This window comes from Globicephala melas, chromosome 12, assembly GCF_963455315.2.
Source record: "Globicephala melas chromosome 12, mGloMel1.2, whole genome shotgun sequence".
Taxonomy (NCBI): domain Eukaryota; kingdom Metazoa; phylum Chordata; class Mammalia; order Artiodactyla; family Delphinidae; genus Globicephala; species Globicephala melas.
Genome location: NC_083325.1, coordinates 64,729,045 through 64,756,935, shown reverse-complemented (window position 1 = coordinate 64,756,935; position 27,891 = coordinate 64,729,045). Strand labels below are relative to the sequence as shown.

At 35.2% G+C, this 27,891-nt stretch overlaps 1 protein-coding gene across 1 annotated transcript in view; it reads left to right on the top strand.

Moving 5' to 3' along the window:
- BIRC6 (baculoviral IAP repeat containing 6) overlaps positions 1–27,891 on the top strand; it is a 236,889-nt gene that overhangs the window by 34,541 nt on the left and 174,457 nt on the right. The window contains 8 exon segments of the mRNA XM_070046835.1: positions 2,118–2,311; positions 5,740–5,851; positions 7,873–7,955; positions 12,129–12,351; positions 12,433–12,593; positions 16,959–17,017; positions 21,361–22,755; positions 26,818–26,967. Of these exon segments, the coding sequence (XP_069902936.1) occupies positions 2,118–2,311; positions 5,740–5,851; positions 7,873–7,955; positions 12,129–12,351; positions 12,433–12,593; positions 16,959–17,017; positions 21,361–22,755; positions 26,818–26,967 (2,377 nt within the window).

Genomic DNA, 27,891 nt, shown 5'->3' with positions numbered 1-27,891 from the left:
GCATTTAAGTTCCTTGCCACTTCTCCCTCATCTGGACCAGTTAGTGTGATGTTACTAATGTAGTAGACCAAGGTGGTGATCTGCAGGATGTTAGGCTGATCAGGATGTCTACAGACTAGACGATGGTAAAGAGCATGAGTCCTAGGGTAAGACTGTGCAGGTTTATTGTTTCTGCCAGATAGAAGCAGTCTACTTTTGGATGGCCCTAAAAATTAGTATAGACAAAAAAGTATTTGACAGAATTGTAGCTGCCTACAAAATATCAAGGGATTTGTTGATTTGCTTCAGTAAAAATATCTCATCTGGAACAGTAGCTACAGTTGAAGTCATCACCTGATTTTACAGTCCACAGTCATTCTTCAAGACCCATTTACGTTTGCATGGGCCAAATAGGTCAGTTAAATGGAGATGAGATAATTTGATTACCCCTGTATCTTTCAGGTCTAGTATAGTGACATTAATCTCAGAAATTTCCTTAGGATGTGGCATTGCTTTTGTTTAGTAGCTTTGTAGAAAAAAATGAAAGTTCTAGGGGCTTCTACCTGGCCTTTCTTACTTTAGTAGTACTCCAAGAGGATCAGAGAAACAGTGTAGGAATTTTTCTAGTTGCCTATTCTATTTCTCTTCCAGTTGTACATTTGGGAAGTAGAGAAATAGCTACAAGATAGGTCTGGGGATCCACAGAGCTCATTGAGACAGCTTTGGGCCAAAATTCCATCAATCACTTCACCATCATGTCCCCACTTTCACTAGTGGACCACAGTGATGTTTTAGGTCAGTTCAGTGTTACTATCTTGTGATGCCTGAAAGATCACAATATTTTCTATTCCCTAGTTCACAGTGACTACAGTGAATGCCAACAGGTGCCTTTGGGGAAGGCTTGGAGTATGATTTACAGTGTAGAGTTGGGGCATTGTTGTAGGATCCTTTCTCAAGGGGATTTGGCCTCCCTTTCAACCAAGAGGCTCTGGGTCTGTGAGCAGATTAGGTCTAGAAACAAAGTAAGAGCTTCTCTCTCTCTGTTTCTTAGGTAATGGAAGTCATGTTTCTGGCCACAAGTTTTTCCAGTAATATAGATAAGTAGTAATTTAGTAGGCTGCCTAGAGTGTATTAGACAGAATGGAAACCATTCATAGGCAAGCAGGAACAGGATATAAAGATGAAATTACTTTATAGACTTATTTCTCTTGGAGATTAATACTTAGCATTTTTTTCAGTCTAACTTCTTAAGTAATTATTTTAATATTAAATAATTGTAGTTAACATTTATTGAAGGCTTACTCTGTTAGACACTGTACCAATCCTCACTTGAATTCTTGTAAAAACATTATGTGAATAGGTATTTGTTTTTTCCCATTTCACAGAAGCAGGAAATTGAAGTTAATTTGACTAGGGTCTCATGGTTGATGGAGAAGCTGGGCTTAGAATCCAAGTCTGTGTGACAATAAGGTCTATGCTTTAGATACTTTGCTGAATTATGGTGACAACAAAAAATACAACATCTGAAGTAAATCTTCGTATAACCCAGTAGCGATGAATTGTACAGCTATATATTTATGAGTGGAGATATTTAAGTGCCTAGTTTATGCTTAACATTGTATATGTGCTGGAGGAATGTGAAAAATGACAGATGATTTTATTTATTTAAAATTTTAATTTATTTTTACATCTTTATTGGAGTATAATTGCTTTGCAATGTTGTGTTAGTTTCTGCTGTACAACAAAGTGAATCAGCTGTATGTATACACATATCCCCATATCCCCTCCCTCTTGAGTTCCCTCCCACCCTCCCTATCCCATACCTCTAGGTCATCAGAAAACATTGAGCTGATCTCCTTGTGCTATGCAGCAGCTTCTCACTACAGATGATTTTAGTTCTCCTTAATTGTGGATGAGATATGTAAGAAGATGTGCTACCATTTGGTTCTAAACTTTCTTTTTCAGGATGGTTAGTTTCATTTTTTATGTAATTGCAGGTTCTTACTTTAAATGATAAATTAATGGAGTAAACTCACTTGAGACTGTAAATAGTTCTTTATCTTATAATGTATAAGTCATGGTTTTGGTGAAAACTATTGAGTATGTTTTCGTTTGCTTACACTCCTGTTTTCTTTCAGTGGGCCACAGTTACATTTCATCTTCCTCATCATGTGTTGAAGTCCATTGCCAGTGCCATTGTGAATGAACTTAAGAAAATAAATCAAAATATTGCTGCCTTACCTGTGGCGTCCTCAGTGATGGACAGATTGTCTTACCTCTTACCTAGTGCACGTCCAGAACTTGGGGTGGGGCCAGGTCGTTCTGTGGACAGGTATGACCTTGCTTATAAAAAGATGTGACAGTGAGATTGAATTGATAAGTTTTTTGATTAACAAAGAATAACTGTAAAATTTGATTATGATTTAAAAAATTTCAAAATATTTTTGAAAACCACTCAGATTTTTATTTCTCTTAAAATACTGAAGTGAAGTAAACTACTCCTTGACTTGTTAAACAATTTCTTTTGGTGCCTGGAAAGTATTTAAAGGGATTATGAAACTATATTTTTAAAATTCCATCTTTGTACTTGCTTAGTAAATATTTGAGTCAACTTAAAAATATTATAATTATTAAATATATATGAATTATTTTGCCTTGATGAAATTTTGTGACCTTTGGCATAAATTTTGGTAAGTTAAAAGACTCTGCCAGAATCTGAATAAAAGAGCCATATATTATTTCCTACTTAAAAAATGAACAGTTAAAAAAGCAGTTAGGGATGGGCTTCCCTGGTGGCACAGTGGTTGAGAGTCCGCCTGCCGATGCAGGGGACACGGGTTCGTGCCCCGGTCCGGGAAGATCCCACATGCCGCGAAGTGGCTAGGCCCGTGAGCCATGGCCGCTGAGCCTGCGCGTCCAGAGCCTGTGCTCCGCAACGGGAGAGGCGCCAACAGTGAGAGGCCCGCATACCGCAAGAAAAAAAAAAAAGCAGTTAGAGCAATTTTGTGGTTTTTTTGTTTGTTTGTTTTTTTCTTTCTTTCTTTTTTTTCTTGCGGTACGCGGGCCTCTCACTTCGCGGCATGTGGGATCTTCCCGGACCGGGGCACGAACCCGTGTCTCCTGCATCGGCAGGCGGACTCTCAACCACTGTGCCACCAGGGAAGCCCTGTTTTTGTTTTTCTAGGGCAATTTTGAATTAAGATTTTTATGCTGCCTGCCCTGGATTTAAACAGTATTATAAAAAACCATACCTCAATCATTATTTTCTTCACTAGAGATTTATTGGAGTTCTGCTTTGTATAAAACTAACTAAAAAGTCAGTAATGCATTCATTGAAAAACTTAAATGATTTGTTTTTGAAATAAAATTTATCAGTACTGAAGTTTAGAAATGCTTTACTGAAATATTAAATTTAGCAGTTATGTTCACATTTCCTTTTCCATGTAGCATTTTACATTTTCACTTCTTCATTGAATGTGAATTGTAACTGCCTATGCTGTTTTCTGAAGTACATTTATAAAGAGTACATGCTGATGTAGCAAAAAAATTACTGAATGAGTTAACCTTTAACTTCTGTTATCTTAAGTATTGCTCCCCCCTCCCCCGCCCTCCCGCCAGCTGCACTGTGCGGCTTGTGGGATCCCAGTTCTCTGACCAGGGATTGAATCCGGGCCTCTGGCAGCAAAAGCACGGAGTCTCAACCACCGGGCAGCCAGGGAATTCCCGTATAGCTCTTATATTAGTTTGCGATATTTATTAGTTTATCCTTTTGTAAACTGAAACTGCTTAATCAATTGCCCTTTTTTTGTTAAGTGATTTTATTATTATGTAAATAACTTCTCTTGGTTGTTAACATTTGGGAAGAATTTTTGTATTCCATAGTAATATTGCTATCTCTAACTTTTGGGCAAAATGTGGAGACTTTCATTTTTAATAACTGTCAGATGATATGTGCTGTGGCTATCATTAAAATGTTCTTTGGAATATGTCCGGAGAGGGGGAGAAAAAGGAAAAGTATGTATTTAGAATAAATGTTTCCTATCTGAGAGCCATGCCTATCTTGAGATTATAATTTCAGAGCTATTTTCTTTGCAGTCAGTAGGAGAGTATCTGAAGAACTCAGTGCAAGCTGTCATAAATGGTTTATTTTAGAAAATGCATTCATTAGATGGGATTTTCAGTGTTTCTGGAGGTGTTAAAATGTCTCAAAGTATTAATTTTGATATAGCCTGTGGTGTTTATTTCATTAAATATGAATCTTATGAAAACCTTGATGAACTCTGTTGGAGGTTTGAGTAAGGGTCTACTGGATGCTATTGCTGTTTTGTTTGGTAATATAACTAAATGGACAGGTTTCTGTTTTGAGACTGACACAGATCTTTGAAGACATCTATACCCTGTAGATGATAAAACTTTTCTAACTCAACAATTTTTTTTTTAATTTTTATTTTTTTTAAATTTTATTTACTTTTGGCTGTGTTGGATCTTTGTTGCTGCGTGAGGGCTTTCTCTAGTTGCAGTGAGCGGGGACTACTCTTCGTTGCATGGGCTTCTCATTGTGGTGGCTTCTCTTTTTGCAGTGCACAGGCTCTAGGTGTGTGGGCTTCAGTAGTTGTAGCACACGGGCTCAGTAGTTGTGGCACACAGGCCCTAGAGTGCGCGGGCTTCAGTAGTTGCAGCGCATGGGCTCAGTAGTTGCTGTGCACGGGCTCTAGGGTGCATGGGCTTCAGTAGTTGGGGTGCACAGGCTCAGTAGTTGTGGCTCGTGGGCTCTAGAGTGCAGGCCCAATAGTTGTGGCGCATGGGCTTAGTTTCTCCACGATATGTGGGATCTTCCCGGACCAGGGATTGGACCTGTGTCCCCTGCATTGGCAGGTAGATTCTTAACCACTGCACCACCAGCAAAGTGCCTGTTTTTCTTTTTTTCAAATCAGAACACAACTATGAGTTAAACCTAAAGCTCTCTAGCAATATTATAGGAAACCATGTACTAATTTAAGGGAAGAATTTAAAGAAAAGTATTTTTCTGGTCTCTTTGTGATGACCTTTACCACTTTCTCTCTCTTTTTAAAAATCAGTTGCCCTTCTGTGTTAGGAAGAGGAAGCTCTGCTTATCAGTCCTTTCTTATTTGAAGCTGTTTGGACTTTTTCTAATTTTGGTAGTCTCCCTTAAAAAGATACTCTAGTATTGTTACAGGTTCACTCTTAGTGAGCTAATGTATTTTAATGAAAACATATGTGAAGATTTCTTTTTTTTTGACAATTCCCTGGAGAGTACAAGTTTCCTGGAAAAGGATTTCTCTGGAGAAAGAACATATAAATTGCTTTCTACTTAAAAAAAAAAGAAATTAAACTAGAATATACTTTCTCAATATGGTTGAGATAAAACTACCATTCCTTTGGTTGTAGTTTTATCCATTTTTGCAAAACTTGTCACATGATGAAAATGTAGGGTTCTCTGCCTCTACATTTTCAGATTTTCTGCTCTCTGATTGCTAATTATGCAACATTGGTTAATTTAATCTCCCCGGGAATTGTTTATCAGTTGTAGCTATCTTATCATGTTTCTTTTTTCCCTACTCTGTTCAAGGGAAGTTCCTAAAACTGATCATTTTTAATTTAAAATACAAATTTGAATTGGTAATTAGACATTCCCAGTTTGTGTTGATAATCCAGTAAACTTTTTTCTTCAGTGGTAGATAGTAGTGTCACTGTAATTTGATGCCTAACTTTGGTTACATAAAGTTTGTTTACTTTTAGATCATTGATGTATAGTGAAGCTAACAGACGGGAGACATTTACCTCATGGCCTCATGTAGGCTATAGATGGGCACAGCCAGATCCCATGGCTCAAGCTGGATTTTATCATCAGGTAAATAAGGCTGTCAGAAATTTCTTCGCAATATGACTTTGTAGCCTTTAGTAAAATTGTCAACATTTTAATACTTTTTCAGTCATTATACTATTTTATGCACCCAGGCTCTGTGCTTGTGTGTATGTATGTAATGTGAGTTTTGTTCTTATACCTTTGATCTTAATACTGACTGGCTGTTTCCTATGTCACATACTGTGTATGAAAGGGGAAAACATTAAAAAAAAAAAGTAACCAATAACTGAGAATGCTTTATAACTATTTTCTTTCAGATTATATATAAGTATGATATATACAATATGTTTATGTATACAGTTAATCAACAAGCGGGCAGTATTCTCCAGATTTGTGTCTTGAGAAGTGTTCTCTCTGGGTGTGTGTTTATTTTCAGTTTTGACTTATGTATTTATAACAGAGTAGTACATGTTAGGGTAATGCAATAACAGCAATACATTGCAGTTACTCTTGAAATTTTAATTTTATTGGGATTAAAAATTACCTATAAGATAACTATGGAAGCAGCATTGTGGGTAGTACAGTGTGACTTGAATACATATGTACTGAAGAATTGATCAAGAAATTATTTAGAAAGAGAAAGAATTAATCAGGGAAAATAGTCATGGTTTTATGTAGGAAAAGAGGAGGGTGTACAGGTAAGGATGAGTGTGACAAAAAGACATGAGAATGGGACATTATAGAAAGCTTTGTGGAGCTAAAGTAGAGGAAGTTAAGAAAAATGAGTTTAGATAGGCATAATAAACCAGTTAAAGGAAACTTCAGCTGAATAATGTAGACTGGCCTACCACTGTTTTGCCATTGCTAAAGAAGCTGAGAAATCTAATAATTACATGTCAATTTACATAAAACATGCGTATTTAATTTTAGAACTAAATTAAACTTTGAATACATTGAAGTTACTGTCATAAAGAATCTTAAGAGTGATTATTCCTTTGTTATCCTGAAGTGTTCTTGAAGTATCTTAAACTAGGATTAAATCAGAAAACTATATATATTTGAAGATTTTATTCAGAGTTTGTCAAATTTCCAGTTAAAGATAGATTTATCTGGGGACTGGCTAATATTAAAATCACTGAATATGTTTTCCTAAGTTAAGGATTGAATGAGGACTATTTTTCCCAATAATTTATCTTCTTCTTATTTGGTGTCATTTCCTAAAACAGTCTGTTAGGTGATACCTTGATACTTTTTCTGTTGAGCTCTTGTTCATTGTATTCCTTTTTTTTTTTTTTTTCCTTTTGGCCGCACCATGCGGCTTGTGGGATCTTAGTTCCCTTACCAGGGATTGAACCCATGCCCCCTGCATTGGAAGCACGGAGTCTTAACCACTGGACCACCAGGGAAGTCCCTGTATTCCATTTTTGCAAGGATCAAATCATAGGTTTTCTAGAATCTTCTACCTGTATTAGGTGCTGATTATTCTCAGTCTTCTAAAAAATATATTTACACCTGTAGACATACTAAGTGCTAAGTAGAGTAAGTATTCAAAAATATTAATATTAGTTTTTAGAGGTATATTTCAGTTAAGATTTAGATTTTATATATGTATAAATGTCATTTTGTCATATGTGTTTTACTTAAAGAATGTTACCTTAATTACGTTCCCTAGTTTGCTTTTCCTTTTTACTTGCCCTTTCCTATGTAGTAGCATAGAATTCAGTTTTTAATAATAAACCTGTTAGACAATTTCCTTTCATATACTTAACTATATTTAAAATACTTTAGTAATACAATTAGAAGATGCTAGATCAGAGATTGAGGATGTGTGTGTCTCCATATTTGATTTAGTGGTCATTTGCTGATGAAACATAATTTTTCAAATAAGGCAGCAAATTTATAAACGTTTGGGGATTAAAAGTATATTGTTGAGGCCTAATAGTATAGGCTAATTTTCTTTTCCTCAATATGGAATTTTACCTAAAATTATGAACTTACTTAGAAGAGTTTTTATTAAGCAATTTTAATATTGATAAACCTTTTCCGTCTTCTTTATAAATTTGCAGCCTGCCTCATCTGGAGATGATAGAGCCATGTGTTTTACTTGTAGTGTATGTCTCGTCTGTTGGGAACCTACTGATGAACCTTGGTGAGTCTTGATATTTCTGAATGTAATAGGCTAAGTTCTATAAATGTGCTTCTAAATTTTATTTTTCTGATATCTGTATATTAATATTCTTGCCTTTTGTCATCTATATTTTTGCCTCTGTCCTAAGAGAATGAGGTAATGCTGTCTATGCTCTGTCATATCACTTGGCATACAGGATCTCTAATGTGTAACTTTCCAAGATGTGTACATGGGAGAAGTGCCAAAGAATGGAACTAGACTCTGACTGAAAACTAGAAGGCTATGGTAAAATAAGTTTAAAAAGCATGATTAAATTCAGCAGTTTAGCCTTGTTCTTTTGAGAGCAGGTCATCAATAGAGAATCCACGGAGGAGGGCCTTTATGATTTGCATTTCTAATTTTGAAGTAATTCTAGGGAGTCTGTGGTGGTTTTGAATTCTAGTGCATGAAAGTTTAGAACTTGGTTAAACAATAGAGATCATGTATTGGAACCTCATTTTTAGAAATAACTACTCAGAGTCCCTATTAATAGAAATAGTGGGACTTCCCTGGTGGTACAGTGGTTAAGAATCTGCCTGCCAGTGCAGGGGACGTGGATTCAAGTCCTGGTCCGGGAAGATCCCACATGCTGTGGAGCAACGAAGCCCGTGCTCCACAACTACTGAGCCTGTGCTCTAGAGCCCATGAGCCACAACTGCTGAGCCCACATGCCACAACTACTGAAGCCTCCATGCCTAGAGCCTGTGCTCTGCAACAAGAGAAGCCACCACAGTGAGAAGCCTGCGCAGTGCAATGAAGAGTAGCCCCCGCTCGCCGCAACTAGAGAAAGCCCGCACGCAGCAACGAAGACCCAACGCAGCCAAAAATAAATAAATAAATAAATAAAATGGTAATAATAGCAAATATTTATATAATATGGTTTACCAGGTACCATCCTACACATTTTAAATATTTTTAACTCATTTAATTCTCACATTAGCTTTATGAGTTAGGTATTATTATCATCTCCATTTTATAGGAGGGAATTGAGAATATTCTCCAGTTTAATCCATAGTCACTCTATGAGATAAGAATTATTATACCATTTTAAAATAAAAAAAATAAAATTTGGTGAAGATCATTTGGCTAGTAAGTCATGGAGCCAGGATTTGGTTTTAAGATATACCACTTATTTTGTACTATAATTAGTTCGAGATCTCTGAATGTTAATCAGCTGATGTGAACTTGCTAAAGCCTATTAGAGTGTGCATGTGGATTCCAGGTTGCAGTGGGAAATACTGAAAATACGAAAAATTGAAATTGCGTCTGCTGACTGAGAGTTGAGTATGAGCAATTTCCAATTTAGGTTAAGGTTCTGTTTGGAATTTAGTCTTTTCCCCATGAAACCATCTTTATATATATAGCAACCATTTTAACACGTATATTTTAGTTTCTTAGGCTGATCCTCAGAAAGTTATTTAACCCACACCTGAAAAATTATACCATAACATTATAGAATGTATCTTTATTCATAAATATTTTTCTGTGGGAAAGTTGATTCAGATTTCCAACTTGGGCTGTTTAAAACCCATCTTTTCTTGATATGGTCAGGAAATCAAGGGTTCTACCTTTTCTTTGCCCCGGGATTCAGGATTCCTCAAACTCTTAAGCAGTTGGTAGAGTCTCTGAGGGCCTAGGGCCAGTGCTCCAAATGGATAGAGGGAATGGGATTGATGGGGGCTAGGGAGCTGAGCCTGTGTACCTTCTGAATCTGAAAGGAGGAATAGAATGAAGATTTTTCATTTTTAGGGGAAGATGGGACTCATATTTTGATGGTGGGAGTTGATAGAGCCACTTTGGAGGGAGATTGAACTTTAAAAAAATAAAATAAAATGGGCCCCTTATTATCTAGCAGTTCCACTTCTAATTTACACTAGAGAATTAATTGCTCTTATATGCAAGGAAGCGCAAAATGGTCATGGTAGTGAAAAACTGGAAAATCTTACATGCCTCTCAGGAGGGGACTACCTAAGTAAAATATATTCATGTAATTGACTATGATCCAACAGTTAAAGGAATGAACAGTTAGCTCTCTATTAATCACGAGTACCTTTTAGATATGTTATTGTATCAAGAAAGCTGTTGTAGGGACTTCCCTGGTGGCGAAGTGGTTAAGAATCCGCCTGCCAGTGCAGGGGACACAGGTTCGAGCCCTGGTCCGGGAAGATCCCACATGCCGCAGAGCAGCTAAGCCCGGGCGCCACAACTACTGAGTCCATGTGCCACAACTACTGAAGCCCGCGCACCTGGAGCCCGTGCTCCGCAACAGGAGAAGCCACCGCAGTGAGAAGCTATGCACCTTAACAAAGAGCAGCCCCGGCTCGCCACAACTGGAGAAAGCCCACGCACAGCAGCAAAAACCCAACGCAGCCAAAAATTAAATAAATAAATAAATAAATAAATAAATTTATAAAAAGAGCAAAAAAAAAAAAAAGCTGTTGTAGAATGATTCATATAATAATATTGTTTATTTAAAATGAAAAACCCCATATTTTCTGAATGTACATGTATGTGTATAAACTTATAAAAATATTTTAGAAGTATATTAAATTCGTAATAGTGGTTACCTGGAGGTGGGATAGGAGATTACTGGGGTTGGCTATTATAACCGAAGTGGGTCTTTTGCTGTATTTCAGATAGTCATATGTTGTGTAAATAAAATTTTAATTAAAAAGTTAAAACTCAGGTTAAGAGAGAAAGATGGAAAGAGGAAAAATACCCTAAGGTTTGGCTGTGAAGGAATCCAGTTCAGATATCATGTGCCTGCAGATGCCATGTAAAAGCATTAACGTAAGACACCTTGTGTATTGTAAAGTGTCCAGGATTTATATATGGTTATAGGTAAGTTGTAGGTGCAGTGTAAAAAGAAATATGTATACCCCATGGAATATTTTATAGAGTATAGCTTTCCTTTCTTTGACGTGGAAGTATAAAAATGGGTTTTAAAAAAAGCCTCTTTTTTTGGATGGCAGCATTCTTACATTTCAAATAATGCCTTGTAATTACAGCTAGTGAAAGTTTAAAAAAATAAAAAAAAAGAATAACCAAAAAGAAATGAAGTAGTCACAAAGTTGGGCAGATAATTTTTAAGTGTTAAGTTGATCCTGCTTTAAATATTTGAGAAAATTCTTTAAGTCAGTATACCAATCTTGATCTGAGGTCCTAGTATTTTATTCTTATTACACATGTTAGGGTTTTCTAGTAAACTAATTTACCATTTCATTTTGCTCAGTAAGTATTTATGTGAAGGAAATAATGTACAATCTATAGACATTATCCAAGTTTCTTTAAAGTTATTTGTCTGATGGAGTCTGATAGTGAATGTGAAGGGTATATCTGTGTTTTTGATATATGTTATTTTATCCATACTCTAGAGATCTTTCTGCCTTCAGGTCTTTACTAAAAAAGTTTTTTGCAGTATGAATGGCATTTATAGAGTTTTATTGTATGCTCTTTACAGCTGTGGCCACTTATATAGATAGGTGGGTCTGTATCTACGTATGGATTATTTATTTATTTTAAAAACAACTTTATTGAGATAACTTTGACATGTAAAAATTACATACATTTAAGGTGTACAATCTGGTGTTTTAGTATATATACATATTGTGAAAAGATCACCATAATCAAGTTAATTAACATATCCATCACCTCTAATAGTTACCAGTTTGTGTTTGTGTGTTAAGAATGTTTAATTCAAGATACATCCTCTTCACAAATTTCAAATATACAATATGGTAATGTTATCTTTTGTCACCATGCTGTAGAATACATAGAAAATTTTAAACTGAAACAAAGTAATTATTTATTTAAAGCTGTGGGAAACTAGTGTGAAGAAATATAAGGAGATTAAACAGTTTTATCAGTATATTAATATGATATAAATTTTACTGTATCATTTATCTGTTTCATCTGAGACTGGCTTTGTTTGTAATCAGTTAAAGTGAACAATTGCTGTTAAAGTGAGTAGTTTAACATGTTAGAGTGATCTCAGTAAAATGAAACAATTTGCTATTTAAGTCTTTAATTAAAGAATACTTTAAGTTCAATTAATTGTTTTTTTTTAAAGAAAAAATATCCTGGAGTTCTCTTTTAGTGTACAGACTTAACGGCTTAGTTGTTCAGTAAACTTTCCCTTCCTTAATTTGTGTAAAGGTCTGAACACGAGAGACATTCCCCAAACTGCCCGTTTGTGAAAGGTGAGCACACACAGAATGTGCCATTGTCAGTCACTCTTGCAACAAGTCCCGCGCAGTTCCCTTGCACGGATGGAACTGACAGAATATCTTGCTTTGGGTCCGGGAGCTGCCCTCACTTTTTAGCTGCTGCAACGAAACGAGGAAAGATCTGTATATGGGATGTTTCCAAACTTATGAAGGTATGTTTTAATTTTGAAGAAACATATTAGTGATTGAGAAAAAATCCGTTGTAAATTTAGACTTTTCATTTATTTGTTTAGGTGCACTTAAAATTTGAAATTAATGCATATGATCCAGCAATTGTACAACAGCTTATTCTCTCAGGAGAACCAAGCTCAGCAGTTGAATCTAGGAGACCAACTTTGGCATGGCTGGAAGACTCGTCTAGTTGCTCAGATATACCAAAATTGGAAGGAGATAGGTATGTAAATTTGTTTTGATAATATTTATAGAAGTTAAGTGTTTTCTTTTCCTAAATTGTATATTCTCTTAATTCTAATTAAAGAGGCAGAAAACGTTGTTAGTCTCAAGAGATTAGAGACTCAGTGTTTGGTTAGAAATCTGAAATAATTGATTCTTGAAAGAAATTGTCATTCACAAACAACATAGTCTATAAAATATACTTTATTTTCTATCTCAGTCTATGCCAATTGGGAATAATCACACCATTGAAAAGTAAAGTCTAAATAATGAAATGAAATCCTTGGATTAGATTTGTAATTTTGCCTTCTTCTAAATCTTTTCATAGAGCAGTTGAATCATTTGGTTCATTTCCCCTTTTTTCATTAGCAGCTAAAATATAGAAGTGGTAATGAATAGTGAAATAACCCATGGCTAGGCAAGGTGATCTAATTATTTAAAACAATAAATGTATCAGTAGTCAACAGTGAGTTGAGGTACAATAATTAATGCTAAGGAAAGATTCTGGTGGAATTGTTGTGCTGGATTCTATTCTATTCAGCTTTTCTGGAGATTGATGATTTCTGTGGCTGTATTTGACCTCTGTGGGGGAAAGAGAGTCAATTAAAATCCCATCTTACCTACTTGTCTCCAAAGAAGCTCTGCAGTTGTAACTGTGAACTGGGTAGGATTATAGATAGAGCAACATTTGCGATACTCCCAATGTAGGCAGAATGAAGGGGTCCATAAGCCACTCAGCTTGTTTTCAGCAATAGCAGCTACCACTTTTTAAGATTCTGACGGTAGCCATGTGAAATGGAGCCTGTGTAACTGATCAGGTGTCCTGGTATACTGAGATCTATCATTTCACTTGCAGGGCTTCTTGTGTTACTGATGTGTGATTGGTGTTACACCACAGTGATTTATCATTTTTATTTCGCAGTCTGCTTATTTGGTGGCATGCACTTTCATTAAGAAGTAATATAGGGGCTTCCCTGGTGGCACAGTGGTTGACAGTCCACCTGCCAATGCAGGGGACACGGGTTTGTGCCCCAGTCCGGGAAGATGCCGCAGAGCGGCTGGACCTGTGAGCCATGGCCGCTGAGCCTGCGCGTCCGGAGCCTGTGCTCCGCAACGGGAGAGGCCACAACAGTGAGAGGCCCGTGCACCACAAAAAAAAAAAAAAAAAAAAAAGAAGTAATATAAAACTTTACGAACGGAAATGATTTCATTATTTAAATTAATGGGGAATTCACAACACATAAAATGTGAAGTTTACCTCTGTCTAGTCCCTCTTGCTAATTAGTATGTGGAAATTATTAGTAGGTAAATGAATGTGGTCTGAGTTCTGGAACAGACTGAATTGAAGCTTCATGGTGCTCTCAGTTATTTTAAGTCCCTGTGAGAGCTTGATGGGAAAGCAGTTGGCCCATTGTTGTCTTGAATTTGACCATATTTGCCAGTAAGACTGAAAAGTAAGCATGCGTGATCTTTTGATTTACTTTGAAATTAGTGGAAAATTATTCATAGAAGATAATGAAACTGGTGTGTCCTGAACACTGACTTTAACTAGAACTTTTGACTCAGTTTTGTAATTTGAGGATTAAAAATTGAGTCAGGATGTAGTTTTAAGATCACACACATATACACACCTTGGTAAAATGTACATTTTAGGTAAACACTTGTCCAGTATTTCTTGCGGACAGGTATTATCTGAGCTCGTGTGCTAGGGTTGAGATATAAATCGCTCTGCCTGCTTTTTTAAGAGACTTAAAATCTTTCCAGGGTAGAATGACCCTTTTCTCCCAAGATAGTGTGAAATGAGTCATATACAAAGATTACTGTGTGTCAGGGTGGTAGGAGGAAGCTGAAGAGGTGGAGCTTCAAACCCTTTCTCTCTCCTTCCTTTCCTCCAGAGGTAGCAGGATTCCTGTCGAATTGGTGGTAGATATAATGAGCCAGACTACCTCTGCCTCTGTGGCACGAGATATAGTATATATAGTATATTTTGTCTTAAAATATGCTGTGCTTCATTAGCTTGAAGAATAATAATACATTAACTGAAGAAATTAAAGCTTAACCAAGAAGTTTAAAGTAATTAGCAGTATAGCTTGCTTGGCAATTGTTTTTTGTCTATTTCTACTTAGAAGGCAACATTTGTTTTTGTTCTGAATTTATTTAAGGAAGAATATTTGGGACACATTTAATTTTAATGAATTAACATTTTTGTCTGGATGCCTCATTTGTATGTTATGTCTTTCAAATTTACAAAAATTTCCTGAGTTTAACTTTGAAATTGCTTATAGTATTGTATATCTTAGTTATATATCAAAACTAAGGTACACCTGTAGTATTAGCATATATAATCTTAACTAAGCATTTTAAACTTACCATATATATTTTTTTGCATGTTTATTACTTTGGAAAAGGTTTTATATCATGTAAAAGACTTCAGTAAATCTAGTGTCTATTATATAAGTACATTTGACCCTTGAACAACATGGGTTAACTGCGTGAATCCAATTATGTGTGTATTTTTTTAATAGTGAATACTGCACGATCTGTGGTTGGTTGAATCTGCAGATGCAGAACCACGGATACAGAAGGGCAATTAGTATAAGTTATACACAGATTTTCCACTTAATGGATGGAGTGTTGGTGCACCTAACCCCTGTGTTGTTCAGTGGTCAACTGTAATGCATGTTTATTGTAGAAATATTAGAAAATATATGGAAGTAAATTGAAGAAAAGTAGCGTCCCCATTATCATACCATCCAGTCTTGTTAACGTTTAGGTGTGTATAGTTTTTTTTAAACCCGTGTGATTAAAAAAAAAATTTATTGATGCATCATTACCCATCAGAAGATTCACCCTTTAAGTGTACAGTTTAGTGGTTTTACTCATATGATTTTATCACTTAGTAGTATGAGCATTTTTCTGTGAAGAAATAATGTTTTTTTAAATATTTTATTTTGAAGAATTTCACAATAAAGCTTGTTTTTTTGTGGGCTAATTAAGGCAATTATCTGGCAACCCTTTGTAACATTCTCTGTAACTTCAAGACAGCTGAATTCCTTCTTTAAAATATACTACTACTAGATTTTATCTTTTGTCTCTGTAACTGGGTAAAATTTGGCTATTTTTCTTAATGCAAAAGCCCTCAAAACCTATAGTTTCTTCTTGGTTTGGACTTCTTCATTCTGGATAATTCCCAATCATTCATTTTTCCTCTTAGGATTTATTTTTCCAAATATCTTTATTATTTTTTCTGAAACTAGCCAGTTAATATTTGAATGGCTTGAGGCTAATTAGCAGCTCATCTTTTTCACATTCTTTTTTATTTTTAAATTATAGCACAAAATTTGTTTATGGTTAATTATTACCAATTGAAAAGACTGAAACACGGAAATTATGTCAAAAATATCTAAGCAAGTATCTTCCCACCCCAATTTCAGACATTACTTTAAGCATTTCTAAGGGACATTTCCAGGTTACATTTCATAATAAAATAACATTATAAATGCCTAGGTATTTCAGATGGAAGGTGCAATATATTGTTTCAAAAAGGGAGAATTACTTTTCCTTCTTGTGAAATGCATCTTTTAATTTTTGTAGTTTAGGTTATCAAAATTTTAGAACTGCTGTAAATGTGCTGATTGTTAGTTCATACACTGCCTAATGTTGTGCTAGAGTGGTCTGTAATTATATCTTTTTTCCTGTTTGCTAACAGTGGAGACTGAGGATAACGTTAGATGCAAAGAGAGAGGCTGGCAATTTCTTGGCCACCTGAGTGAAGAGGAAAAAGAGTCTTGTTGTCTTGACTCCTGAGTTACGAGTTTTAGTAGTTTTCCTGCTTATCAAGGTGGTCTTAACAGCCCCTCCCAAACAAGGGAAAAAAACAAAAGCAAAACACAAATGAAATGCATATCTGTGTGAAAACACTTACATACACACATATGTATACAGCTATTCTATTTGGTTTTAGGGTAACTTTTCTGAATTCAGTAATAGAATAGTTACTAAAATTTTACTACTGGAAGCTTGTGCTTGATTTTATTAGCTGTTTTTCTCTTTTTTCATTTTATTTTCCCAGACTATCCCTAGTCGTACCTATTCATTTGTCGAATTCCCATAGATTCTGTTGTAAATTTTTAGAGATTACCACACTCTATTTCAGGCAAACATTTATTTAATGATTTAAGATGATTCATTATTAGCATTGTTAATCAGTTAGGGTCTCAAACTACTTATATATCATTTAAGCTAGTTGTGTGATGCTTGTTTGAGATGCAAAACAATGGTTGTAACATTGTCCTTTTTTCTTTGCTGTCTCATGTTATGTATACTTTTTTTGAAATGGAAATTAATTTTTAATTTATCTTTTAAGTGATGATTTACTGGAGGATTCAGACAGTGAAGAGCACTCCAGATCAGATTCTGTGACAGGTATGTAAAAAATATTAGATAATCTTTTTTTTATATCCTTGTATTTATATAGTTTTTAGGTAAAGCTAAATACCACTTAATTCTGTATTTCTTAGTGCAAACTCTAAATTTTCATTAATACACAAAGAAATCTCAAATATTATGTATCAGAGATCTTGAATTAGTTGTGCGTTCATAGAGTTTCATACTTAAAATTTAAATAGTACCTATTTGAGCCAAAGGAATTAAAATGAATCTTATTAAATCTTTGTCACATATTTCAGGGACGTTAAACTCTTCCAAATGTGTTCAGCTTATTTGTATAGTGTATTGTATTGTTAAATAAAAGTAACATTTAAATTAATAATTATTAATGATTTCTTATTCTCCCCAAAACACAGGGGAATAGAGAATAAATTATAAAATATAAAATAATAGACATTAAGGCATCAAATAAATGCTGCCTTGTTCATTAACTTATGAAATATTAAGGCAAAAGAGTATGCTTCATATTTTAATGTAGTTATATTATAGGCAAGGCATCTCAGAATTCGAATCCTAACCCTGTCACTTTTTTTTTTTGGCTGTGTTGGGTCTTCGTTGCTGTGCATGGGCTTTCTCTAGTTGCGGTGCGTGGGCTTCTCATTGAGGTGGCTTCTCTTGTTGCGGAGCACGGACTCTAGACGCGCGGGCTTCAGTAGTTGTGGCTTGTGGGCTCTAGAGCGCAGGCTCAGTAGTTGTGGCGCACAGGCTTAGTTGCTCCACGCCATGTGGGATCTTCCTGGACCAGGGCACGAACCCGTGTCCCCTGCCTCGGCAGACGGATTCTTAACCACTGCGCCACCAGGGAAGCCCAACTCTGTCACTTACTATAGTCTGATTGCACTTCCTAATATATAGAATAGTGATATTAACATCTGTTACTTAAAATTTTGGCAATTGATTAAGATAAAAATATGTAAACAGATTACCTGGGAAGTAGCCACTATTTTAAAGAAGTGACCATTATTAAATTCTGGCTATTTTCTAATGTCAAATGTCATGAAATAAGGACATATATGACTTATTAAATCTCTTTAGGGGAGACTTGGTTTTGTATAGTTCAGTTGTTAAAAGTTATGTGTCTAAAGTTAGTATAGAGTAGCAGGTGCTCTCAATTCCAATTTGTTGTAAAATCTTTTTAAAGCCACCAAACAGAATACTGCACTGATTTTTGGGTTAACCCTCATTTGTCTTTTAAGGTAGTTCTTAGCAATGAAAACAATCAAGAAAAATGTAGGAAATGGCCCCAAATAATATACAAATGTGTAATTAGCTCTAGGAAGAATAATTGATTACATTTAAAAAATTTAGTCTGATGAAGAGTGCTCTTTTTCCACTTTGTTACCCCTTTGCAAAAGAAAGGGCTACTATTGCATTTTGAAAAATCTGATGAAGAATAATACATTGGTCACTGGTTATCTGGAGATCTGGTTAGAGCTTGAACTCTTGCAAAATAAGTCTTTGGTCTTGTCAGGTCACTTAAACTCTCTGGGCTTCAGTTTTTCCTTTGTCAAGTGAAGTATTTGAACTAAATGTTCCTTTTTCTGCTCTTAAATTTTTTGATTCTAGCTATTATCCTTTCCTTTGTATGCTGTGGCCTAGCTCTTTCCTCTGGGTCTAGGGATCTCAGTAGGTATTTTTGTAATTATAGTACTTATATATTGATCTATTTCCTTATCCCCTTTCTGCCTTTATCTTTTTCATCTACGCCCGTTTGATCTTTCACACTTGCTTTAGATTCTATAGTCCTGTTTACTTCACTTCCCACTTACCGTATATTTTTGTTGACTCTTTTTATGATACCTCATTCAGGGTTGGGAGTGGTGTCCTCGTGTAGTATTAAAAGGTAACCATGGTAAGAGAAAAAAATTCTTGCAGTTCAGAATTCTTAATTGCCTCATTTGAGGATTTGTAAGTAGTTCATTGATTTATAGTAAAATATGTATCTTCTAAGCTAATTCTTTTATATTGAGAGACTGTTAGTGAATTTTGGAGCTTGTGATATTAATGGGAGATGTATTTTATTCCTGAAGTATCTAAAATAAGTCATAGATGCTATTTCCAAACTTAAATTTACTAACTCCAAGTTCTTCCTGTCAAATTGAATGATATGGTCTGAAAAATTGTAGAATATATTTCTTAATTTCAAAAATGTGAGTGGAGACTAAGAGACTTTTATCTGTTTATTAGTTGAAGGTTATGACTTTTGTAAGTAGATGATGTCAGAGAGAAAAGTTTGCTCTTTGGTTCATATATCAGAATTAAGGGTACATACCTTCTTGTGTAGAAGGAGAAGAATGTTTGGCAAGAGATTGAAGAACAGTTCAAATTGAAATTTGATGGTTCTAGGAAAATGCCTAATGTAAACCTCTGGAAGTTTGGCTGGCAGAACTGTGGGTTGACACTACCTAAGTAAGCAGAATAGAGAAGGGTTTCCCAATATGATTATCTGAAGAATATTATACTGCAGGATATTTGTAGGTATGTTCTGTAAAAATTTATTTTGTGGTCCAACAGGTTTGAGAAATTCTGAGACAAGTAAAGATGACAGTTTTCCTTACTGCAGTATTTAACAGTGGTCGTGCTTTGTCAATCTTCTGAGGAGAATGTACTGCATACGCTGTTTCCTAGACATCGATTAAATAGTTGGGAAGAAACAGAGTAGTAATGCCACTTGTTATATTTTCTTTTTTAATGGATAATCTCATCTCACATGTCTTTTGAATATTGTCTTAAATGTGTGTTAATATATGTAACTTATGGTCAGTTTACTTTGTTTTAATATGTACATAATAGCTTTTTCTTGGCAATTTCCTACCATAATTAAAAAAAAAAAATCAGTTAAGTAAGTTTCAGTTTAGTCCAATAGATAGTTAGCATCCTCAAGATTTATTACAGTGTATTGCATGTTATAAAAATCTCACTCAAAATAATGTTTCAGCTTTCAGCCTCATATCTAAATGAGTAAATTTGTAAAGTAAATATATATAAATATTGCATGGCAATATAAAGGCTGCACATGAATATAGTCAAATGAGTGGTTAAACAGCTTCATTAGTACAATTAAATTGTTAAGTTTATAACTAAAGTTTTTTCTGCTTTGCTAGAAATGGATTTAGTTTTAGATGATAATAGTGACATTGTGTGAAATGAGAAGTTTATGCTGAGAAAATGGGAAAGTCTAGATAAAGCTGTCCGTGAGCATTTTGAAGATATTGCATATGAAATCGTTAACAAAAATGGTGTAAACAGAGCTTTCAGTATATCTCAAGTGTTGGATGTTCCATGAATCTCTGTTGCTCATTCCTGTACTTGGGTAACTTTCAAACTTCCATGCAATCACCTTGAGTTATTTTATACTTATTTCCTTACTCTTCTATGCTCTTCTTAATCTAAAATTGTAAAACCAATTCCAGTTTTTTTGGTATTTCCACAAGTTACATAGAGTGACCTTTACATTATTATTGCTAATAATGTTGTTGCCTGATAGTTTGTGCTATTGAGGAAAAAAACAGATTGGTTGAAACTTTGCATTCAGTATCAAGGGATTATACCTGGTTTAGAGGTTGACTGACACCTACTTCAGGGTTTTGTGTTGAGAGAGATGGTATTTTTGGAGCATTGAGACTGAGGAATGACCTTTATACTATTTGTAAGGGGACAGCTTGAAGATCACATGGTAGACAAAAGGTCAGTAAGGGTATTGTAATGTAGTTGACTTGAAATGAACTATAAATGAGAGGATAATACTGAAGACACTTATATTTCACTTAAAATGACTGATTTTGGGAACTTTTTTTTCTAGTTATTATTTTTTCTGAGCTGAGGTTAGAAATAAATTGCATGCTATGACAGTCAGCTGATAATTAGCATGGTCGGGTGGGAGAGAGGTGATGAACTGAGATTACAGTAATGTTTCATGGATATTCTTCAAAGTGCATAAATGACATATGCGTAGTATTGAGTATATTTTTGGTTTAGAGTTGAAGGACAGAAATCTTTTATTTTGATACTAATAATGTCTTCATTCTTTAACCCTTTCTTCCTCCTTTTTTTTTTTTTAAAGATTTTGCTCAGATTGCCAGGAGAATGTATTCTGAATTAAAAATGATTTTTGAAACTCTTTAATACCTCTGTGGTTTTTCTGAGTAGATTCAGGTTTGATTAAATTTCCTTTAAAAGGTCTTAAATTCTTCCACTAGTGTAATTAAAATGCACCAACTGGATGAGTCAAAAAAAAGAAAATTAATGAAAATGTTATACTACAGATTTTGATTTATATTCACAAGGCCATTTGTAATGAATATTGTTCCTTTTCAAAGGGCATGCATCACAGAAGGAAGCCATGGACGTGAGCCTTGATATAACAGCACTCAGCATCCTCCAGCAGCCAGAAAAACTTCAGTGGGAGATTGTTGCAAATGTTCTTGAAGATACTGTTAAGGATCTTGAAGAACTTGGGGCAAATCCTTGCTTAACCAACTCTAAGAGTGAAAAGACAAAGGAAAAGCACCAGGAACAACACACCATTCCCTTTCCATGTTTATTAGCCGGAGGTTTATTAACATATAAATCTCCTGCTACCTCACCCATTAGTAGTAATTCTCACAGGTCACTGGATGGTTTAAGCAGAACTCAGGGTGAAAGTATATCAGAACAAGGGTCAACTGACAATGAATCCTGCACTAATTCAGAATTAAATTTTCCTCTGGTAAGAAGGACTTTACCCATTTTGCTTCTTTATAGCATCAAGGAATCTGATGAGAAAGCAGGAAAAATCTTTTCACAGATGAACAATATAATGAGTAAAAGTTTGCACGATGATGGTTTTACAGTTCCACAGATTATTGAAATGGAGCTGGATAGTCAGGAGCAGTTGTTGTTGCAGGATCCTCCTGTGACTTACATTCAGCAGTTTGCAGATGCAGCAGCCAACCTTACCTCTCCAGATTCTGAGAAGTGGAACTCTGTGTTTCCCAAGCCTGGGACTTTGGTTCAGTGTTTGAGGCTGCCAAAGTTTGCGGAGGAGGAGAATCTTTGTATAGACTCAATAACTCCTTGTGCTGATGGAATTCATTTATTAGTAGGACTGCGGACATGCCCTGTTGAATCCTTGAGTGCAATAAATCAAGTAGAGGCCTTGAATAATTTAAATAAGTTAAACTCTGCACTATGTAATAGACGGAAAGGTGAGCTGGAATCAAATCTTGCTGTAGTGAATGGTGCAAATATTAGTATAATCCAACACGAATCACCAGCAGATGTACAGACTCCTTTGATAATTCAACCTGAGCAGAGGAATGTTAGTGGTGGATATTTAATACTTTATAAAATGAATTATGCCACTCGGATAGTGACTTTAGAAGAGGAGCCAATAAAAATCCAACATATCAAAGATCCCCAGGACACAATTACCTCGCTCATTTTGCTTCCGCCAGATATACTGGATAATCGAGAGGATGACTATGAGGAACCTGCTGAGGAAATGCAGTTAACCTCAAAGAATGGCATTGAGAGAGAGAAAAAGTCTGATATTTCTACTCTTGGACACCTGGTAATAACCACTCAGGGAGGATATGTAAAAATATTAGATCTTTCAAACTTTGAAATTTTGGCCAAAGTGGAACCTCCTAAAAAGGAGGGCACTGAGGAACAAGACACATTTGTTTCTGTCATTTACTGCTCGGGCACAGACAGGCTGTGTGCATGCACCAAAGGTAAGCTATTGATTAGTTTGGTTCTTCTACAAATCTTATAAAATCAATGTATATGGCATTCATTTATGTGCATACTTAGCATGAATTTTAGATCCATATAGATGGAAATTTATTTTTTTTATAATGAAGTCGTAAATCTTTCTACTGTTTTAACTGTTTTTAAAACTTTTTTCTACTGCCCTAGGTAAGGATTCTAATTTAAATAAGTTAATAAGTCTCTCAGAAAGTATCTTCTCTGCTTTAACCTCAAGAAAATAACCTGCTGTTGTTTCTGTGAGTCCTGACTCTGCATCTGCTCAAATTTGTGGCTTTGGACAAGTTACTTTAAACTCAGTAAACCTTTGTTTCTTTATTTATAAACTAGGACAAGGCAGCCTATTTCCAGGCTTGGTAGAATTAAATGAAATAATGTATGTAAAGTTTCTGGCACAAATACATGTCCTTATTTCCTTCTGAAATAAAAGTATTTAGTAAATAATTATTAGTTTTGCCAAATAAATTTTTCTTGTCTTATTTACTCTTAACCTTTTGCTGATAGTGAATCAGTTTTACAACATTTGAGGCTTCATACAGAGTAACAGATAGTGTTACTAAGGAATTACTGACAATATCAAGAAAATGAATAGTCCTGTTGATTGTTTAGTAGGAATTTAGGGCCAGGAAATATTTGAAGCCTAAGTAACTATAACCAATGCTTGGCAGAGGAATTGGGTTTGGGAAGAGTTATGCATCTCATTTGTGGTTCTGGTAGGAATTAACCTGAATTTTTCCTCTCTTTAAAAAGATTTTAAGAGTTTGGCTAAGAAGGATAACTGGACGTAGTGGTGTGGGTTGCCTTCTTTGAAACACATCTAGTGAAATAACAAGGGGAAAAAAAATCTTCAAATAACATCAAAATCCAACTAGATTATTTTAAAAAATGAGCAGTGTAGAATAATTTTAGAATAATAGAACTTTCAGAAAAACCATTAAAATACTATGTGGTGTCAAGGATAAATTGAGCTTATTAATCATGTATATGCCAGTTCATTTCTGTGAGAGTTTTACCTCTGTTAATTTGTTTAGTCATCACACCAACTTTATGAGTTATGTACTGTTATTGTCTCCATTTTACAGATAAGGAAACCGAGGGAAAGAGGTTAAGTAACTTGCCTAAGTCACAGAGCTAATAAATGACAGAGTCAGCGTTCAGACCTGGGCAGTCTGTCATCAGAGTGCTTAAACTACATTAAACTGCCACAATGTAATAAAAGCAGAACACCCATACATTGAATTTTTTGGAATATTTTAATCTGAAAGATTTAAAAAATGAAAACAATATAATTTGCTGTAGGCCATCTGGAAGTGGAGCTGGGTTTGGAACCTGAGTTACCTGGTCCCAGGGCACATATTCATAAGATACTAGTAGTTTCCACAAACGCAATCAGAGTTTAATGATTTGATTTATTTGATGAGATAGCTTTTGGCGATTCAGAGGAGAAATAGTATTTAAGCTATGAAATAGATTAATGTTTTCATGGAGTTTGGACAATGAAAATTTCTAGGAAGTGATCTCATGTAATGGAATTTATTTAGATGAATTGAAGGACAAGAGAAAGCCTGAGAAGTTAACCACTTTAAAAATTATCCCCCAGTTCTTTAAGGGTTGACTGATCAAGATGCATTTGAAAAGATGAGATTAATAACAATAAAGAGGACAGAAAAGTTGATGTTTTAAAATGTGTGTATGACAGTCCATAAAGTAGATTTTTGAAAAGCACTGTAGACTGTAAATCAAATGGATTTGACTCTGTCTTGTGAGTATATTCAAATAGCATAAGACTCTCATGGAGAAACATTGAGTCTTTTGATAAAAATCTACAATTAATGTTGTAAGTTAATTTTTTTTTTTTTGGCCACACCATATGGCATGTGGGATTTTACTTCCCCCACCAGGGATCGAACCTGTGCCCCATGCAGTGGAAGTGTGGATCCCTAACCACTGGACCACAAGGGAATTCCCTATTATTATTATTTTTTGATGAGAACTCTTAGGATTTACTCTTAACAACTTTCATATATAACACACAACTATTGATCTGTTTTTATTTCACTGATTCCTTCTCCTGTCATCTCAAATCTGCATTGAGTCTCTAGTGAACTTTTTCATTTTAGATACTTTTCAACTCTAGGATTTCCCTTTTGTTCTTTTAAAATAATTTCTTTTTTTTTGTTGAGATTCTTTATTTGTTGAGTCATTTTCACCGTTCGTTCTTCTAATTCTCTATACCTGGTTTCCTTTTATTCTATAAAATATTTACAATAGCTTCTTTGTCTGCTAAATCTAAATATGGGTGCTCAGAGATATTTCTCATTGATTTTGTTTTTCTTGAGCATGTGTCACTCTTCACATGTTTTATAATTTTTAATTTAATACTAGACATTTTAAATAATGTTGTAGAAACTCTGGACTATGATTTACCCCCCTTTGGAGGGGGTTGTTGCATTGGTTAATTGGTAACCCACCTGGCTTAAATCTGTGAAATCTGTTTCGTTTGCAGTGAGCAGCCACTGATGTTTCTTTCATTTTTTTACCCCCTCTGGTTTTTATTTATTTATTTTAAAAAATGTATTTATTTTACTTAATAAATACATTTACATTGGGTCTTTGTTGCTGCGGGCGGGCTTTCTCTAGTTGCGGCGAACGGGGACTACTCTTTGTTGTGGTGCGTGGGCTTCTCATTGCAGTGGCTTCTCTTGTTGCAGAGCACGGGCTCTAGGTGCGCGGGCTTCAGTAGTTGTGGCTCACGGGCTCTAGAGCGCAGACTCAGTAGTTGTGGCGCACGGGCTTAGTTGCTCCGTGGCATGTGGGATCTTCCCGCACCAGGGCTCGAATCTGTGTCCCCTGCATTGGCAGGCGGATTCTTAACCCCTGCGCCACCAGGGAAACCCTCTGATTTTTATTTTTAAGACTTGTATCTTGTTTGTTGCCTCTCTGTCCACATAGTTTAGTATTCAGCCAATGATTTTGATAATTGGCTGTGACGAAACACCTTTACTGGTAAGGTTGTGTTCAGGTGTGCCTTGGCTGTTACTATCTTTATTTTTATTTTCTCTTGTGCCCTTTCAGGTCTTTTCTACGTAGGCATGGGGACTTGGTTGACTGAGAATATGTTGATGGCTTGGACCCCATCTGGTCTTTGCTGCACATATTTGCAACCTCTGATCAATGTGGGATGTGTGGAATGTTTACCAAGCCCCCTATGTTTCTTTCTTAATCTCTCGTTATTTCTAGTGTTTTGCTTGTCCTACACAGGATTCTGACTTCGGATAGTAGAGTAGATGGGCCTTCTTTTCGCCACTGAGCCACTTTAAGCGGACAAGCTTTCCAAATCAGAGTCCCCTGTGGCAGTAGTAGCATATCTGCTGGTTTTCACCGTTTGACCCACTCTGTTTAAATTACAGTTTTGTCCAACTTTATAGATGCTTTTCAGGAATAAGATTTTTGTCTTCCTTATTATTCTGGAAGCGAATCTCCAAATATTCTTGTTTTTTTTTTGTTCTTAAATATTTGCTAAGCTCATTTTCCATTTTCTTTTCTGTGATAGAAATAATGAAAAATAGAAATTTGATTTGATTTCATTTTATTGTGAATGCTTCAAAAAATTAAGAATCTTTGTTCAGTTTTGTTACTGCTGTGATTAAGAGATTGGGCTGTGGATTCCAACATAGCTAGTGCATCAGTTTCCTCATCTGTAAAGTGGCCACAATTATACTCCCTACTTTAAGGTTATTTGTGAAGACTAAATGAATTAAGCATTTAAAATAGTGTCTTACACATGTAAGTACTAGATAAATAACTATTTTTACATATGTTTATGTATTTGCCATTTTCATCATTAAATTTAATTTTCCTTGACAGTTTGATTTCTGAATTCTTAGAGATATGTCACTTTGGTAGCCCTCTTTTTTTGCCTTTTGAGTGAAATTAAAATAAATTAAGTTTCTTAACTAAGTAGTAGACACTTGTCTGTTTACCTATTTTTCATGTACCTACGTTGATGGAATTTTACTACACTGTAGGTGGTGAGCTTCATTTTCTCCAAATTGGAGGAACCTGTGATGATATTGATGAAGCTGACATACTAGTGGATGGATCTCTTTCTAAAGGAATAGAACCGTCTTCAGAAGGTTCCAAACCTTTATCAAATCCTTCAAGTCCTGGCATTTCAGGTATGGTATTAACTTTTTAAAATGATTCTTAAAAATGCAAATTCTTGTGATGTTCAAAGTTTTCTGGATCTTTCTTATATTATCTTAAACATTATTTCATTTATAGTCAATTCTTGGTTACTTTGAGAGAGTTCATTTCCTTGTGGACATTCTGTTGCCAGGCTTGTTTTTGTCTGTTGTTTATCACTATTTTTTCAGTAGTTGGAAAATGTTGTAAACATTAGAATAAGAAATGGTTCTCAACCTGTGGTAGGTTGATCAGTTTTGGTGAAGTCACCTAAGAGGTAAAAACATTATTTTGGTCGTTAAGGAGCTTTCGGTCTAGTTAGGGAGCAACAAAGCATATGAAAAAGAGAAGAGTTCATTAAGTAAGTGTAAAGTGAGTGGAATGGCTAATATTACTAACATTACTACTGGAATAAAAATGCTGAAAAAATATTCTTTCCCAGGGGTGATATATTCAGACTCTCATTGCCCCATTGTGAACCTTTAGATAGGTTTTGTTTTGTTTGTTGTTTTTGCCTTTTCTCCTACCCATCTTCTCTACTGTCCTCCAAAACTTGTTTTTCAAAAGAAGTAATGTTAGCATTGTTACTCCTGCTTAAAAATCTTTACTTGCTCTGTGGGCTAATAACTAGTCTTTTTCTCAACCTCCAGTTACAGGAAACTTTTCATGATTTCTTAAGTGTATTCAGTTTCATGCTCTTCATATGTTACACTAAGCTCTCTTTCCTTATCCTTTCCCTATACCACAGTCCTTTTGTACTTCCATTGTGCTGTTATGTTTTATTCTTAGCACTTACCACATTTTATTCCCCAAACCTAGCATTTAAAAGAAATTTAATGAATCTTTAAAGAAAAAATGTGTTTAAACTCAAATGTATTCCAAACAAATAATACATGAAGTTGGTATTTGTTCTTCAT